Source organism: Labrus mixtus, chromosome 3 (genome assembly GCF_963584025.1).
Source record: "Labrus mixtus chromosome 3, fLabMix1.1, whole genome shotgun sequence".
Classification (NCBI taxonomy): domain Eukaryota; kingdom Metazoa; phylum Chordata; class Actinopteri; order Labriformes; family Labridae; genus Labrus; species Labrus mixtus.
The window spans coordinates 16,865,929-16,882,133 of record NC_083614.1 but is presented as its reverse complement, the minus strand read 5'-3'; the positions used below and the strand labels follow the sequence as shown (position 1 = coordinate 16,882,133).

Sequence of the window (16,205 nt, the reverse complement as noted above, 5' to 3'; positions counted from 1 at the left end):
AACACTACAGCATGTGATACCTCAAGAAATCTCCTGTACATCTCCTGAATACGATATTTTGAACAGGGTCTATAGGACGTTTAGGCAAACAGGCATACTGTTTTCATCGTTCCGCTGCTGTTGCACCTGTTCACGCTTTTGCTACACCCTGTGTTTCCTTAGATCTCTGGCGTTTGTATGTGTGTGAGTGAAGTCGAAGGGAAGAGCAGAGCAGCCTCGCCTGTGCGGCCTGACACCCATCAATGTCGGCCTGTTACATTTCTATGACACGCTCTGTCTCTGGGAGAGCAGAGCTGGGAAAAAGGGGAGACAGGAGGATGTGGGGTGGACAGGACTGGGTAGGCGGTGTGGTTTAGGGAAAGTCAGCAGGAGGGTGAAAACTGAACTGAGAGGTACAAGAAAAGGGTTTTATTTGTCTCAAGTGTAACAAGGCAACTTTCAAGTTCAGTGAATGTTGGTGTTTATACGACAGGGATGCTCCTAGGGGATTCATTTTCTCAATCTCAATTCAGACTTACCGAAAGGTAAGAAAACACAAAGAAAACAGTAAATATCCAGCACAATTTATTCATAACTGTCTGCGGGTAAACAATGTAATTTGGTTTGCTAAGTGTGGCTAACATGAGCTGTGCTAGCACCGCAAGAGGTTGGTCTTCCCTGCAGGGTTACAACCTCATTCCTGTGTTAAATGTAATTACACATTGTTCCGGTTGATATGCCAGTTTAACCTGACACATCCTACATATATTATGTCTACAAGTCGAAATATTGCCAGACTGCAATGCTCCTATGAAATGCTATCCAATTAACTTTGCTTTGTTTGCATCCAGGTAGCAGAGCAGGGAAGGCAGGCCCATTAACCTGAGCTACAGCCAGTCTATGGCTACAAACCCAGCTAGTGCCAGGTTGCTACGTTGCAGTTTGAGCAGAACTCTTGACCGGCATCAATGGCCAATATATACAAATATTTATAATTTGTTTAACTGACTAGTATTTCTGGCGCTGACTAGCAAGGTTGATGCAGTTTAACCGTTCAGTTGACGCACATATCCCAAAATACACACACATGCAAGGCTATGTTTTTTAAATCTGTATACCTACTCTTTGCATCACGGCTGTATAGTCATTAAATATTGTTTCTTGACTAAACATTAAGTGATGCAGTACAATGCAATACATGTAAGGTTGTTTACAGCCTTCCATTCGGTTGATTGTTTAACTTTTCTAAGCCTCGATGGTTTGAAGACCTGCTCTTCTCTCAGAACACACAGAGAAGAAAGAAAGAGGAGCAGCAAGAGCAACAACCTTGTTAGCATCTTTGCCTCGACCCACATGCATCTTATGTTTACATTTAGCCACATCGACTATTAAATCCCAATTGTGGGTCAATCTGCCATGCTGCAAACGAGGGGAGGGGGGGGGGCATAATTAATGACGAGGAGACATGAACCAGACCACGGACAAAATCAGTTCAACAACCGGAGAATTCTCCCCTCAGCTCCAACCTCCCATGAGCGCATCCTCTGGCATTATGTAAGAACACTTGTTTCCTTTTTCTGTATACCATCTCATTATTCAAATGTAAAGGAAAGAGGAAGAGAACAACGCCCTCTGGCCTCACGCTAAGCTAATTTGCAGGATAAACGAATCTAATTGTTTTGTCTCGAAAGCTGTCAAAAGTTTATGCATGTTGTATTTGCATGATTAAGTAAAACATGTGCCTTTTGGCTGGTTTCTCTGGCTCTTTGTATTCCATCAGAGGGCGTGTAGCTGGTGAGAAGATGGGAGGGGTCGAGTGGATATTCACTGTTATTTCTCTCCAGCACAAGCTTGATTTGACCATGTTAAGCCATGCTGCCTCTGTATGGAGCCTCTTATACCCACCCCCATACACTGTATGTATGAACAGAGCTGTTCATACTCTTTATCTTATGAATTCATTCCTAAACCTAAACCTTGTTTACTCTGTTTGTAGCACATGAATTGTAGAGCTTTGCACCCCAAACCTCAGTCATTCTGCACCACTGCTTCAAAAGTGTGAAGCAGATTGGGTCTGATCAATGCTGGCATTATCCCCCGAGGACAGACACATGGAAAAGTTGAAACTGGGCCTTCAAAAGACTGAGATATTGATTGAATTGCTTTCCAAAGTGGTTTTCATCTCGGGGACCATGCATGGAGAATGCCGGCTGGTGTGTGGCCGCGTACAGATGGCATGGCTGACCACCATAGAGAGTAAAGAGAGTGAGAAGAGGAGGGCTGACAGATCGAGGGAGACAGGGGAACAGACACTTACCCCTGGCAGTGTTTTCTGTTCATGGAGGGCGTTTTGGGCTTTGATGGCCGACTCTCTGGCGCAGTAGGTGAGGAATGCACAACCTGAAACACAGGTATATGACATAAACACTTATTTAGGATTATTAATACCACTCACTTAAGATCACAAAGATTAAAACAGTTTAAAAAAACACATGATGCACAATTGGACACATGAAATACTTTACAGGTGTTCATGGGTTAATAGTAAACTTCCATTTCTGGAAACACAAGCAGCTTTTTTTGCCAGACAACTGGGTATACGGAATAATGTGTGAGAAACATTCTTGCTCACCCAGGCATGAAATTAAAATAAAATTGTCGGCTAACACACGACTTAAAAACACACTGTCCATATTCTGTACATTCACACAGCTAACATCGTAGAGGCTACAGGGGCTTCCTGGATTCCTTATTAGCAAACTGCTGTAAAGTGCAGCACTTCTAAGAGTATCAATTATCTTCAAAAACTCTGTCACTAGTCCGTTACCCTCATACATTCAATATACATGTGTGTTGCTATATTTATACATTGTTTGCCTATATTTATACATTGTTTGCCTATATTTATACATTGTTTGCCACTTTTGCGCATCTGTAAATAAGAAATTCCAAGCAATGCTTAACGTGGATACATGTTGTGGCACATCTCATTGTACTGAACTACATGCGTGCAACCAGGAGTCTAGAGTCCCTGAGCGAGCAGGAGCCTCAAACTGCAACCTCAAACTGTATTACTAAAATATTACATGTAGTAAAAGAAAAAAATATATATATTTAAAAGTTTAATCAAAATAGGACATGAAAATGTACGAAAGAGAATTTGGACCAGTGAAAATATTATTTTGCGTTCTGACTTTTATTTTATAATGCTAAGCTCAAAGTCAGACTGCTAATAAAAAGTCAGGATTCTGACTTTAAAGTTAGATCTCAAAACTAAAAAAACATTTTTTTTTCAATTATGCTAATCCTAAATGTGTTCATTCTCAGTGTCCTTTAATAAGCTCTCCATATATTTTGTATAACAGGCACAGTGGTTTAAAAAAAATGCACTCCGAACATTAGAGTAGGGGCAACATGAAGAATGGACAGGAAAACATGAGTTTGTTCTGTTTCAACACAAAAAGTACTTTGACACTAAGCATTAACAAAATGATAAAAAGATCAGTATAAAGGTTTAGAGAAAACATGAAACTCTGTGTTAGTACATCATTGATTAAACAGATATGGTTAATGAAAAAAAGAAGTAATGCAGTACACTAGGCAACATGCAGATAGTTTGAGATGATGGATGGGGAGGTGAAGGAAAAAACAAAACCTCAACAGAAAAGTGGGGGTGGGCACAGGTTTTTACAGCTTCCCTATCCCTCGTGCCATGACCTGTCAAAAGCTAGCAGCCTGGCCAGCGTCCCCAATTTGAGTGGTTGTGACAGCAGCGCAGACACAAGAAACAGGACTGCAGGAGTATATTGGGAGGGGGGCTAGAAAAGGAGAGAGGAATGGATGAGAGACCACTGTAGGACTGGAGGGAGGAGGGAAATACTGACAGAAGAGAAGTGAAGACAGGATGTGGTGTTAAAATCTCTCCAGAGTAAATAGCTACTGCAAGTTTTCAGGTATCCTGCCTACCAAACACACACACACACACACACACACACACACACACACACACACACACAAACACCCACCAAGCATGAATGTTAAGCATGCACACAACATCTGTCAAATCACTGAATGCACAAAGAAGGAGAAGAGAGACAGAGGGAAACCAGATGCAGCGTTGAGGCAACCATTTCCCCCCTGACAGTCTGAATTAATAGATTTGCTTGTGTTCTATTAATGAGGTTCATATGGGTTACTGTGCATCATATTTCTGCCACTCTCAAGACGCTTTATTAGCAGCCGCTGCATGTTGGATCTTATTTCAACAGCCAAATGTATTCAGTATGTGGTAATGTATTTAGTGTCTTAATACAGACAAAATCCCAACCTGTATTCCCTTTTCCTTTAAAGCAACCATTTTTTTTTTGTGCATGTGTGACCATTTCATTGGCCAATGCCCCGTTCGGGTAATTCTCCACTGTAACCTTTGCAGGAATGTCTCAGAAAGGAGGGTTAACCTGCCAATGTCAGTCATTGATCCATTGATTGAACCGTAACCTGTTTTGTCTTTCTGCTCTAAGCTTAAAGTGTCTACATATGTGTGGAAGTTCTCAAAAATCTTCACATTTTTGTACAGTTTAATTATGTTCTGTTTTTTCAGATCACAATAAGTTAATTATTTTCTATTCACTAACCCTTCTCCTTTTGTTTGGGACAGTCAGGCAGCAGCACCCTGACAGACTTCTCAGCATAAGAAAGACAGATAGAGATGGAGCCTGGCCAGGGTCGTGACCTTTGAGGTGGCTGACTGTAGCACTGGTGTCCTCCCCATAGCCTCCCTTGTCCCAACACCCCTAACCTAATGATTTCCAATGGTCACCAAGCAAATCACTCAATCACTCACACTGCTGTCTCACTTCCCTTTTCTCCTCTACATCAGCTAACAAAGAAAATACCAGATATTGTTGTTGGTTTTTTGGTTTGCCTCACTGTTTGTTTCACAAATGGTTGAGGGGAAGGAAGGGGGAAGGAGGGAAGGGCTCCGTTTTGCTGCTTGTTTTTCTCTTTTTGCCCGCTCTCTCTGGGCTTGTTGTTGTTGGTTTTCTTGACAAATGCTGGCCCTATCTCTGAATAAGGAACAAGTATTTTGCATTACAATCACAAACACGATTTATTTGTTAATGTGTAATGCATATAGGGCATTGAGAATAAATTAATAAGAACTACAACACTGGCAAACAAAAGAGAAACATGAACTCCATTTAAATGTGATTCTGTGCTCTTTAATGTATGGCTTAATAAGAATTTGCAGGCCACAGGCGAAAAAGCTTTAACAAGTCCATAATTGGAATCCAAACACGTACAAATTGCCAGCGCTGCGTTGCATACCAAGTGCCGAAGTGTGAGGGGGGGAGCATGATGAAATTGTTTGAAACACAACAAAAAGCCACTGTAATCGGAGCCTGCTGACAAAGCAATGGGGAAAGCCTTCCCATTGTGAGGAGATGATCCTCTGCATCAACTGATAGAAAGCTAAAACAGCCTTATCGCACACGTCGAATTCAGCTCCAAAGTGAATACATTTTTTACTTTTCCTCTTTGCTCCCTTTCCCCTTTCTCTCCCTTCTTCCATCCAGTCTTCTTTCTCTTTGCCCGCTCAGTTCCTTTCCGATTTCTCAATGATATATTTTTAATGTGCGCCGTGTACTGGGAAATAGAGCCAAGTCTCTCCATCACCACTGTGGTGAATTGGCATGTAATTAAAAAAACGGCTGAGAGAGAGAGAGAGAGAGAACGAGAGAACGAGAGAACGAGAGAACAAGAGAACGAGAGAGGGTAAGCAATGGAAGATACTGAATAGTTCACTGTGGCCGAGGCGCTTCATTAACACAAACATATTTTATTTCAAGCACGGCTCTTTGTGTGTCTGGGGCAGCACAGAAGCCCAATTCACCCAATTTCAAATTAGATTCACAACATACAGCATAATTAATTTTTATGTGAGTTAATAATCTATATAATAACTTATGATACTATTTTTTCTGAACATGAAATTCTACAACACATTTGTCGTGACACATTTTGTCACCAGTATCCATTTAACATTCATTAAAGGTCACATATTATCCTCCTTTTCAACAAGTTTAAATAAGTATCAGAGCTCCCCCAAAACATGTCTGTGAAGTTTCTTGTTATAAATCCACTCTGATCCTGTATTTTATCATGCCTATATACCCCTCTATTTCAGCCCTGTTTAGAACAGGCTGTTTCTGTGTCTTTAAATGCAAATGAGCTGTGTTTGACCACGCCCCTCCCTGGAAGGGGATGTGGCTCAGGCTTTCTTGCACCATGCCGTATTGTTTACAGTTTGAAGGCAGACGCAGAGTCGCAGAATAAACACCTAGCTGTGGGAGTGTCACCCATCTGGGGGAGGGGTTACTGCCCTTGGTGATGTCACACCGGGAAATTAAATAACGGCCTGTTTGAGCACAAATTTTCTGAAAAGTTGAACAGGGAAAAGATGGAGAGGATGGACATTTTTCATAATTGGGGGGTTTTGTAGACAGACTAGGGACATATATTAGTGTTAGAAAACCATGGTGAACTGATAATATGCATATTTTGTGACCTTTAAAAAAATATTTAGATGTATAGCTATGTTTTGTTTTCTGAGGCATTTTTTGTTTGTTATCCCACAATAAGAAAATTATCCTGCAGCTGTGAGCAGGTCTTCCTCTGTAAATTAACAATAATTCATGGCAAGCAGATTTTTAATACTAAGGCACATTTGAGTAACCCTCCTTGACAATGTAACAATGATGTAAACTTTTTTTTAATGCCATCAATTCAACAGAGTGAATGCAATGGACTCTCTTAATTTAGGTTTTGAAAGCCTCTGCTTATTCAAAATAAATTCAAGGACAGAAGTACCTTTGATTTTATTTTGTCATGTCAAACCATGTGGTTTATTGTTTGCTTTTAAAAAAACAATCCTTGCCTAGCTCCATATAAGAAAAGCAAACATAAGAAATACATTTGTATCCAAATGTTTCCTTTTCTCAACAAATTAGAAATCCCCTAGCCTGCTCCCGAGCCAAATATTAATAAATTACTTCTCTAAATATATACTTGATCCTTGACCCTTGAGTATACTTCTAGCATGGCCAGCTGTAAAATAATTAATTGATTTCTTGTAATGATTTAATAAACTTTTCAGGCTTTTGCAATACATTTATGTGTAAAAATGCATCTTAGTAAACACCTGGCAAAATAAGACATTCTTACTTTTCCCACACAAAGGCGATTAATACATACTGTTTAAGATCAACGTGACTTTTTTTGCATTTATAGAAGATTTATGTCACAGTTTAAGCATTTTGCCAGAGGTTATTATTGGGCTTCATTGTGTGCTGCAGAATAGTCAGCATGAATGCAATTCATTGTAGAATGAGTTTAAACCACAACCCTTCTCTTTTCACTCCCCCCTTTTATTCCCATTCTGCTCCCTTTTCTCAATCTCCTTGCCCCAGAGGAGCCAAACTGCCCCAGTGTTGAATGAATGCATGAAAAAGTGTGAACTTGCTCTCAATGTGGCATTTCCTTGCCCAGAAAGTGTGAAGGTAGCAGAAACGTAGCCAGCCCTGGCAACCATTCTCGCCCCTGCTCCCTCACACATCATTTGCACTCTTTGGAAAATGCTATCACTGTGGGCAGATTACTTGCTTACTTCATTTACTGCCATGTGGGGCTCCAGGGGAACTGATAGCCTTTCAGAGGGGTCGCAAGCTGAGACACACATCATCAGCACTGATACAATGTGATTATGACCTGAATCATTGCCAGCCGGGGAGGCAGGAGGCTCAGTGGCACAGATTGACCGTGAGGGGGGTAATCAGTCTGGTCTCGGAGAAGCTTTTAACAATCACTCCCTCACCTTTTGAAAAAAAAGAAAAAAAGCCCCCCGATCTGCTCACACAACCATGCCAATGTTCAGGGAGAAGCAGGGCAGACAAAGAGATACAATAAAGAAAGAGCTGGAGCATTGAGTCGGCAGATACTTTCCAAAATGCTCTCACTCATTGTTCTGACAACAATATTTTCTCTGCCTGGACTTAATGGGCTTGTAATGAGCAATATAATATAAGCAGTAGCCTAGCGTAACCTGTAAACCTTAATTAAGTCAGACAGCCACCTTAAAGGGAGCTGGCCGCTGTGCTCAGTCACCATCTCATGATCCTAAAGATGACTACACTCTTCCATCACACCTTCATCAATCACTCAATCCCTTCATCCTCTGCTCCAAATCCTCCTCCACATCTCCTTTCACTTCCCCTCCCATCATCCCTTCACCTTGAGCAAAGGCTGTGTGTGTGTGTATGTGTGTGTGTTGGGGGGGGGGCGCTGCTGAGCGAGCAAAGGAGCATCGCTGTCCATCATGAAGGCAAGAAATAGTCCCCGGACCCTCCCTTGTACCCTCTCTGACCCCTGAGCAGGAGACCTCAGCCATTGATTTGTTGCTACACTCGCTCAGACTACACTAGCCTCCGAGCAGCAGTTCAACAGATCCATAGGCAGCACGTCCCAAAGGATCTGCCTGTGTGCAAGGGTGTGAACGCGAGTATTTACAGAACATGCTCGTGTTATGGGGAGCCGTGCAATGCCTAATGAGTGTGACAAATCGAATAAATTCTTTCTATACGGCTGTGTATATGCTTCAGAATCTATACCGAGAGCAAAGAAGCCATCATAACGATAAAGAGAGATTTATATTGACACCCCTACACTCACAATTTATTGTATGGCTCTGAGGTTAAATAGTTCTCTCAGGGCAGAAGTGGTTCTTCATATATAATCCAACTGTAGGGTACTTCTCTCGAAAGCTGACATGTACTTCTGGCTGCACACTGTAGGCGTACTAGCATCATGAAGGCTGAAAACAGCAATATAGTTCCAAGTAGCTCAAAGTTCCCTCGACAACAAAGCAATGTCGTTAGGCGGTATGGGTGCAGTTTCAAGAAGTCACTTGATAGATTACATCCACCCACTCATCCCCAAGTTTGGCAAGAACTCTCTCTATATGTGGTTCTTTGGCATCCCCAACCATAGTTTAGACTTTAAAGCAAGCCATATAGCTTTTGTAGACTCTCTTTGAACTTCATCTCTCTTCTGCTGTTAAAGCCAAGGCCCGATCTATAAATACATCTTGGCCTGCATCCCTGATGAGCAAGCTAATTGACACTGTTAATGGATGGAGTTTCACAGAGCTGTAAATAATGTGTAGGTTCACACTTACTGCCTCCCGCCGTGCTACTTCTGGGAGGGCAACAAGAGTTTACCTGCCAAGTCCCGTCTCTCTGGCTTGTCGTGCCTCCCTCCCTCCTCCAACAAAGTCTGAGGGGATTTACACAGAAATCAATAAAAGTTTCTCTGAGCCCCCCAGTCAAAGTCAGAAAACTGCATCTCCACCTTTTAATGTACTATAACATCCTCTTGGAAAAACAAAAAAAAAGACCGGGGAAAAGAACGTAATAAAATCCCTTTTACTTGGCTCAGACTTTTTGCCCAGTGCTGTATAAAGTGCACTGTTTTCGCTGATGCATAGTCCTCACTTAATGTACTTGATCTATGATGCATTATTCCTTTCATGAATAGTGAAAGCCATCATTTTTAGACCATCAACTGATCATAGCAGAGTCTCAATCACAAATAACTGGCAGCTACAAACTGACGGCAGACTCAGAGACCAATAAGATTTTCAGTCAGTTTGATTTTCGATACCTTAAAAGGAATACAAAGATATGTAAGGAGGAGAAACCCCACCCCCTGACAATCCCACATTGTTTTTCCATTACTGTTTTACTGTACACAGGCCACCTTTAGTGGAAACACTAATTGCACTTGTCTTTATAAAGAAACTTCTAATGAGCACTCTGCTTCTTAAACATGGTCTTTCATTGAGCGCAGTAACTGAACAGAGCGTGCAATTCTTAATTACAAACACACTTTCAATTTGCCCTCTATGCCAAAAAATTACTTTTTGTCCTTGTCCCAGCTTTTTGTCTTTTTTTTTTTATCTTGTCACCACTGAGCTGCAGAAGAGTGATAATGATCAATAATTATCTGACCAATAAGTGGTTACCATATGGTTAATTGCATTAAAAAAAAGGAATTACATTTTCTAGTCACCACATTCATTTTAAAGGTTTTCCCATTATCGCATTAGTTTCTATGCTGATGATGAAACAGCCTATCTATCTATCTATCTATCTATCTAAATAGAATGATCCGTAAAGTGGTAAAGAAAGCCCTCTTAAGTGAACCCAAAGAGCACACGGAACAGATATGAGAGCCCATCAGCCATTAATTAATTTGAGTAGTCTTTTTTAATTAAGCCAGATCTACCGTTCAGAGTGAGCCATAGAGCGGCTGCCATGTTGGAACTCATTTAAAAAGTCCACATACTATGCTCATTCAACCACATTTACATTTTGATCATCAAAAAAGAAATACAAATTATATCTTTTATCTGTGCCTTCGGTACAATTTGGCGTTCAATCCGCTCGTGTCACACTAAAAAAGTGGCTGTGATACATCTCCAGTACAAAGCCCTCGACCAGTTTGTTTCTCTGGCAATAAAGTACAGAGACTGTTAGCTACAGCATTGCAGCTTCAGTGGGAAAGATAGATGGAAGGAGTGAGACGGGAGATGGCTGAGTGATGGAAGGGATGTGGTGTGAGGGAATGGGGGGGGGGTGGGAGGCGATGCTGGAAATAAGGAGGACATGGCCCTGCAGTCGCCCACAGATGCTCCCTCTGTCTCTTCCTCGCTCTCTCCCTCTGTTTGAGCACAGTATGGGAGCAGTCTTTTGGGGGAGGCTGGCAGGCAATCAGTGATGTCATGCCAGCAGTGCAGCAATGGCAGCTTAACCTATTTTCGGAAATACCACAGAATTTCTATTTATAACTGTGCTGAGCAGCATGTATCTTCACACATCCCTCACCGACCTGAGTGTTCATGACATTTTCCTTCTAAAATGTGTTTTCATCAAATGTCAAAGTTTTTTTGTACGGAAAAAGGTCTAATGCTACATAATTGCTGTCTAGGTAGGTAATGAAGTGTTTATGTTGTCAATATAATGACATTAAGAGTATCTTAGGTCTGCATTTTTACATTTTATGTTGTTGCTTCTGTATTTTGGTATAAATAACAACCATAAAATAGTAATTGGCCCGTGAGGCCAGAAATCGTTGTATTTGCAAAAGCAGCAGCAGTGGTAACAGAGTAAGTATTACGAGTGTTGCTGGAGGAATACAGCTTTCATATGATTGTTTTATACATCTGCTAAACTTGGCCTCTGCTCCTCCTCCTCCTCCACCCTCCATCAATCCTGCCCTGCGGTGTCCAAATGGCTCTCAACCTGTCAGAGGGATCCTCTGTGTCCCGCACTGAGCCATCACTCTACCTCCTCCCGCCCTCACTGCCTGGGGATAAAAGCAACTATTTGTTTCTGCATCTCTGACAAACACTTCATCTTTCCCCCCTCCACTTATCCATCTGTCCATACATCCATTGTTATGTGCCTATGTGTCAGTCTGTCGGTTGCCTTCTGGGCCCTGCTGCACACATGTGCCACCCTCCCTATCCAATCCTTACAAGTGACAGTGCTAAGTCACATCTCTGCAGCTTTGGGATGGCGTGCACTCTCTGGCAGATACATGTAGGACACGTATGCATTGTTCATTCACACCAGCATCAAAGGCTCAACAATTTGGCATTCAGAGAGATGTGACAGCTTGACTAATCTGTGATTTTTCTTTGGCCAAAACACAAGGGTTAGCAAGCCCTCTGAGGACACAGTACTATAAGTCAAGACAAATAACTTATTATTTTCCAGGCTTGTACAAGGCTTTATCGCATGAGTTCTCCTGAATCGCTCCAAAATAGGGAGGGATTATCACAAAACATTGCATTAAAATCTCCTCTCTCCCCTCTCCCTTGTTATTTCATTTTCCTTCTAAAATGAATCGGTGCCCAGCCAGGCTAAAACACAACATTAAAGAGCTCATGCTATTCTAGAAGACACCACCAACCCCCTCCTCCCATCCTTGATCCCTCCTCCTTTCTCCGCTCTGTGCCTTTATAACCCCCCTCCTCATAAGAGAACACTATGCTCTGTAGGCAAAGGCACTCTCCGCTACGCTCCCCATACAAAATAGATAGGCTTCTTTCCCTCTATTTAGACTGAGGAAATAGCTGTGACCTTTGTGCATGAACAGGACCGTGGCAGGCTTCTACCGACTTTACCTTTACAAGAGAAACGAGACCAGCAACACATCAAAACTCATTTAACTGAAAATCCTTTAAATCACAGTTAAGACTGGCCATAAAGAGCAGAATAAAGTTCCCTTGCTGTCTTTTTTTTTAAACAAAATGTGCCAATAAATAACTATTCTTAAGAGAAGAACAATAGCATTATATACGTATTTATGTTTTTTCCTCTATAAAAGACATTTTGAAACAGTGTAGGATGCATGTTTAGAACATCTATATCACAAAAAAGAATGAAACCTGCATAAACAAATGCCAATTACAAACTGATTAATCTCAAGATAAAGCTTTTCATAAGACTTTAACTCTTTAGACCACTGCCATTACAATCATGCCCTTTACCATGACTCTGTCAACAATGCAAAAAAAAACACACTCTAAAGCTTCATTTAGCCCATCTAATGAAATAAACACATCATCTATGGTTTCATAAACAAGTGTTTAAGTGTTGAAATTGGACAGTGTTTATCCCTCAGACCTCATCGTACATCTTCTCATATCTGTCTCTGCTTCAGGCCCCCATTAAGAGCAAACATATTCCACAAAGGTCAAGGAATAACAGCACTTCCAACACACTGAAAGCATAATATACTGCAAGCCATAATGAATGTTGCATTGGAGCAGGAAATCAATCCATCTGAAAGGCTCTCTCGGGCAGGGATTAAGGGGAGCGAAGCAGAGACAGAATAAAAAGCCAGGTGAGTTTGGTGAGTGGACACTGACCTCCAGCAGAGCATGGCCTTGTCGGCATTCGAGATTGGCAATCTCCTTGGAATAACCAACAGAAAAAGAGGGAAAAGGAAAGGGGGGGTAGTCAGCGCTCCTCATACTGAAGTCAAGGCCCATAGCGCCTGTCAGTAGCAGTTGAGCTGCTGCATCTTTTATGAGGAAAGCCCTGTTGCTTATTACAATATTTACAGACGTTTAAAGATTGCAAGGCGAATGTTGTTGCTGCATTCGATGGCTCGGTGGCCTTCGCTCACTGGCCCTGACAGAAGATTTTATTCTAGATTTGTAAAAATGAATCACAGCACAAAGCTGCAAGGAGACTGAGGATTGTGTTCCCCGCCTCAGTGTTCAGCTAAAACGGAACACAAAAAAAAAGACCTTCATGAATTTGTTTGATTTCATTAGCAACCATGCAGCAGTCATTATTTGCTACACTGATGTCTGCTAAATCAGTAATATCATCACAGCGTGTTGTGTACGTCCCGTCCATGTCACTTCTGCAGCTCTGTTTATAGTCTGTAAGTGAATTTCACCCATCTGTTTCCTCAGGGGGGATGCTGTCCTACAGCAGTGCTGTGATCTTTGACACCTTCCATAAGGCGCACACACAATATGGAGACGTTAAGATGCACTCACACTTCCAATCGTTTTAAAAAAGCAAACAAACCCAAGCTTAGTTTAATCAATGCCATTGCCTTTCAGGTGTAATCTAAGTGAACAGCAGTCTCAGTCTCATATTAATGCTGTATCATTTTGGTTTGATGCATATGCTGTGTTCCAGCTATTCCTGTTTGCTTCCTTCCTTCTCTCTTTATTTTATTAGCAGGGCGACCCACTGAGGAACGCTATCCATCAGTCTAGCTCAGAGGGAGAAAAAAATAAAAACTTGAATAAATATTTCATTAGATTATTCTGTGATTTAATGTGCTTCTGCTTGGCTGGGGTCTGCAGCGATATTTCTGGTCCATTTATAAATGCATTAACAGGATGATACCCGACAATAGCTTATTATTGATACCATAGCAGAGCTGGCCGGCAGATTGAAGAAGTGTGGGGTTTGTTTCATCTGTCTGTCTGCTGTGAGGAATCTCACCTAGGAGGATAAAAAAAAACCTCTTCTCCCTCTCCCTCTCTCTCTCACTCTCTCTTTTGAAAGCGTGTTACTTAACTGAACAAGGCGAGATCAGTCAATCTTGACAGAACTCTCTGGATAAAATCTGACATATAGAACAAAATATTCTACAGAGACAGAGATTATGCATGGCTCTGATTGAAAACAAAAAAGGCTTTAAGTGAACTGTGAAAAAAGCACTAGTAATAAAATGATATAAATTAAATCAGAAGATTAGAAAACTGAACACAGAAGATCACAAGGCTGTCAATTAAAGCCTTAACTCTGCATCATGCATGTGCACAGACATACAAGTGTGTGTTCTGCATGTGCTATAATTGGAAGCTAATTAGAGCCAAAGGGAGAACTTTTCACCGTCTAAGATAAATTTAACATCAGAAAATCCTTTACCTATTAATACCAATCGGGTGGCAATAATTGGCAGGCCATCGGCAGCTTCTTGGGCAGAATTAATCATTTGAAGAGGCAGACTAGACTGAATTTTTAATTGGCAGAGGCAGCCACTGTTTAGGGAGGCAACCAGCTGATCACCCAAGAGACTGCTGCTTCAGACAATGCACATTTGCTAATCCTCTTGAGTCAAGTTATTATGGCCATGCATTATTATGACGCTTTACAAACTAATTCCCATGTTTTCCCTCATGGATTACCGAGAGGGGGAAATAGATGCACAAAAAAAGAGAGAAGAATAAACAAACGAAGCACGATGTGCATGAAAGGGAAATGACAGAATAAGTGCAATGATGCTAAAGCACCATACTTAAATGATACTGTGTGTGTCTGTGTGTGTGTGTGTGTGTGTGTGTGTGTGTGTGTGTGTGTGTGTGTGTGTGTGTGTGTGACACTCTGTATCCATACTTATAATCCTTTTCTGCAAAATAACATGATACTCCAAAAGATAACTTCATCACAGATCATTGAGGGATTGTTTTTCTAATGTTAATCTTGTGACACGACTTTGAGACATTTTAATGTTTCAACAAAACTTAACTTAGTGAATGAGTTGTTTGTATGTTCATTAATACATTTAAGAAAATAATTAATTTTTTTCCACATTTAACTGAATGTAAAAAAGTAGCTGCATCTAAACAAGTTCATGTTTTAGATTTTTCAAAAAAAAGCCTAAAATGTTTTTTCCCTAACACCAACATCAGGTGGAGCCAATCAAGGGGGAAAATACTGCAATCATTATGCAACACAGTGCAATGACATTTTAGTATATGTATGCACACACATGCACAAGTCAACAGATAGCGCTGAATGCCAAATGAGAGCGGCTCTGAAAAAATGTCTTCCCTTCTACACATCAGCCATATCAACTGCAGCATCAGGAGTGTTTGCTATTCAGGCATGTGGCTTCATGAAATATGTAGCTAATAGGAGCTATGATAGCATAATGTTATTGTACATACAGTATGTGAAACACAAACAGAACATTTTTTTGATCCTTAGGCGAGTAGATATTTTGGATCAGCTGCTTATTTCAACCTGAAATTAATATTAATATTTTTAGATATTTTATTAATCCATTCTTGGTTCCCTTATATTATGCCATTAATAGAAATCTAATCTGAAGGTGCATCTGTGCCAATACTCTATTCTTTGTCACTGAAACTGTGCAATCAGTCCCAAAATGTCAATCCATAAAACTTCATTTTAAAAAAGCTATTTCTAAAACAGAGGCTCTGTGACAGTTGCAGACAACCTTTGTAATGCTAACACATGTATTATCTTGTGGATGTGAGTTTATGTCGTCGAAGACATGACATTATTTGCAATATTTGCAAATGGCATTTTCATTATTGAAAGAGATTGTCATTCGTCATTTCTAAATGTCACAGCAATAAAAGGCTTATCTCCTGTACTAACGTCGCTCACATATCAACATCTGCTCTGCAGCAGAGAAAGACGGAGATCCAAGGAGGGGGCTTACATTAGGGAAATAAACTTTTCTCCAAATACTTGGACAGAATAATAGTCATGCCTATGGTGCTTTATAAAACAAACATTTTACCATTCATTCATTCATGTTATGTTAGACAATAAGACAGTGTGATTTTCTCCCTTTGAATCATGAATATGATGAATGTTGAAAAC

General features: G+C 40.9%; 1 protein-coding gene across 7 annotated transcripts in view; it reads right to left on the bottom strand.

Annotated features, from left to right (window-relative positions):
- celf5a (cugbp, Elav-like family member 5a) overlaps positions 1-16,205 on the bottom strand; it is a 179,925-nt gene that overhangs the window by 162,073 nt on the left and 1,647 nt on the right. For all 7 annotated transcript variants that reach the window (XM_061033446.1, XM_061033443.1, XM_061033447.1 and 4 more), the window contains exon 2: positions 2,297-2,379. In XM_061033446.1, the coding sequence (XP_060889429.1) occupies positions 2,297-2,379 (83 nt within the window). The remainder of the gene's footprint in view (positions 1-2,296; positions 2,380-16,205) is intronic.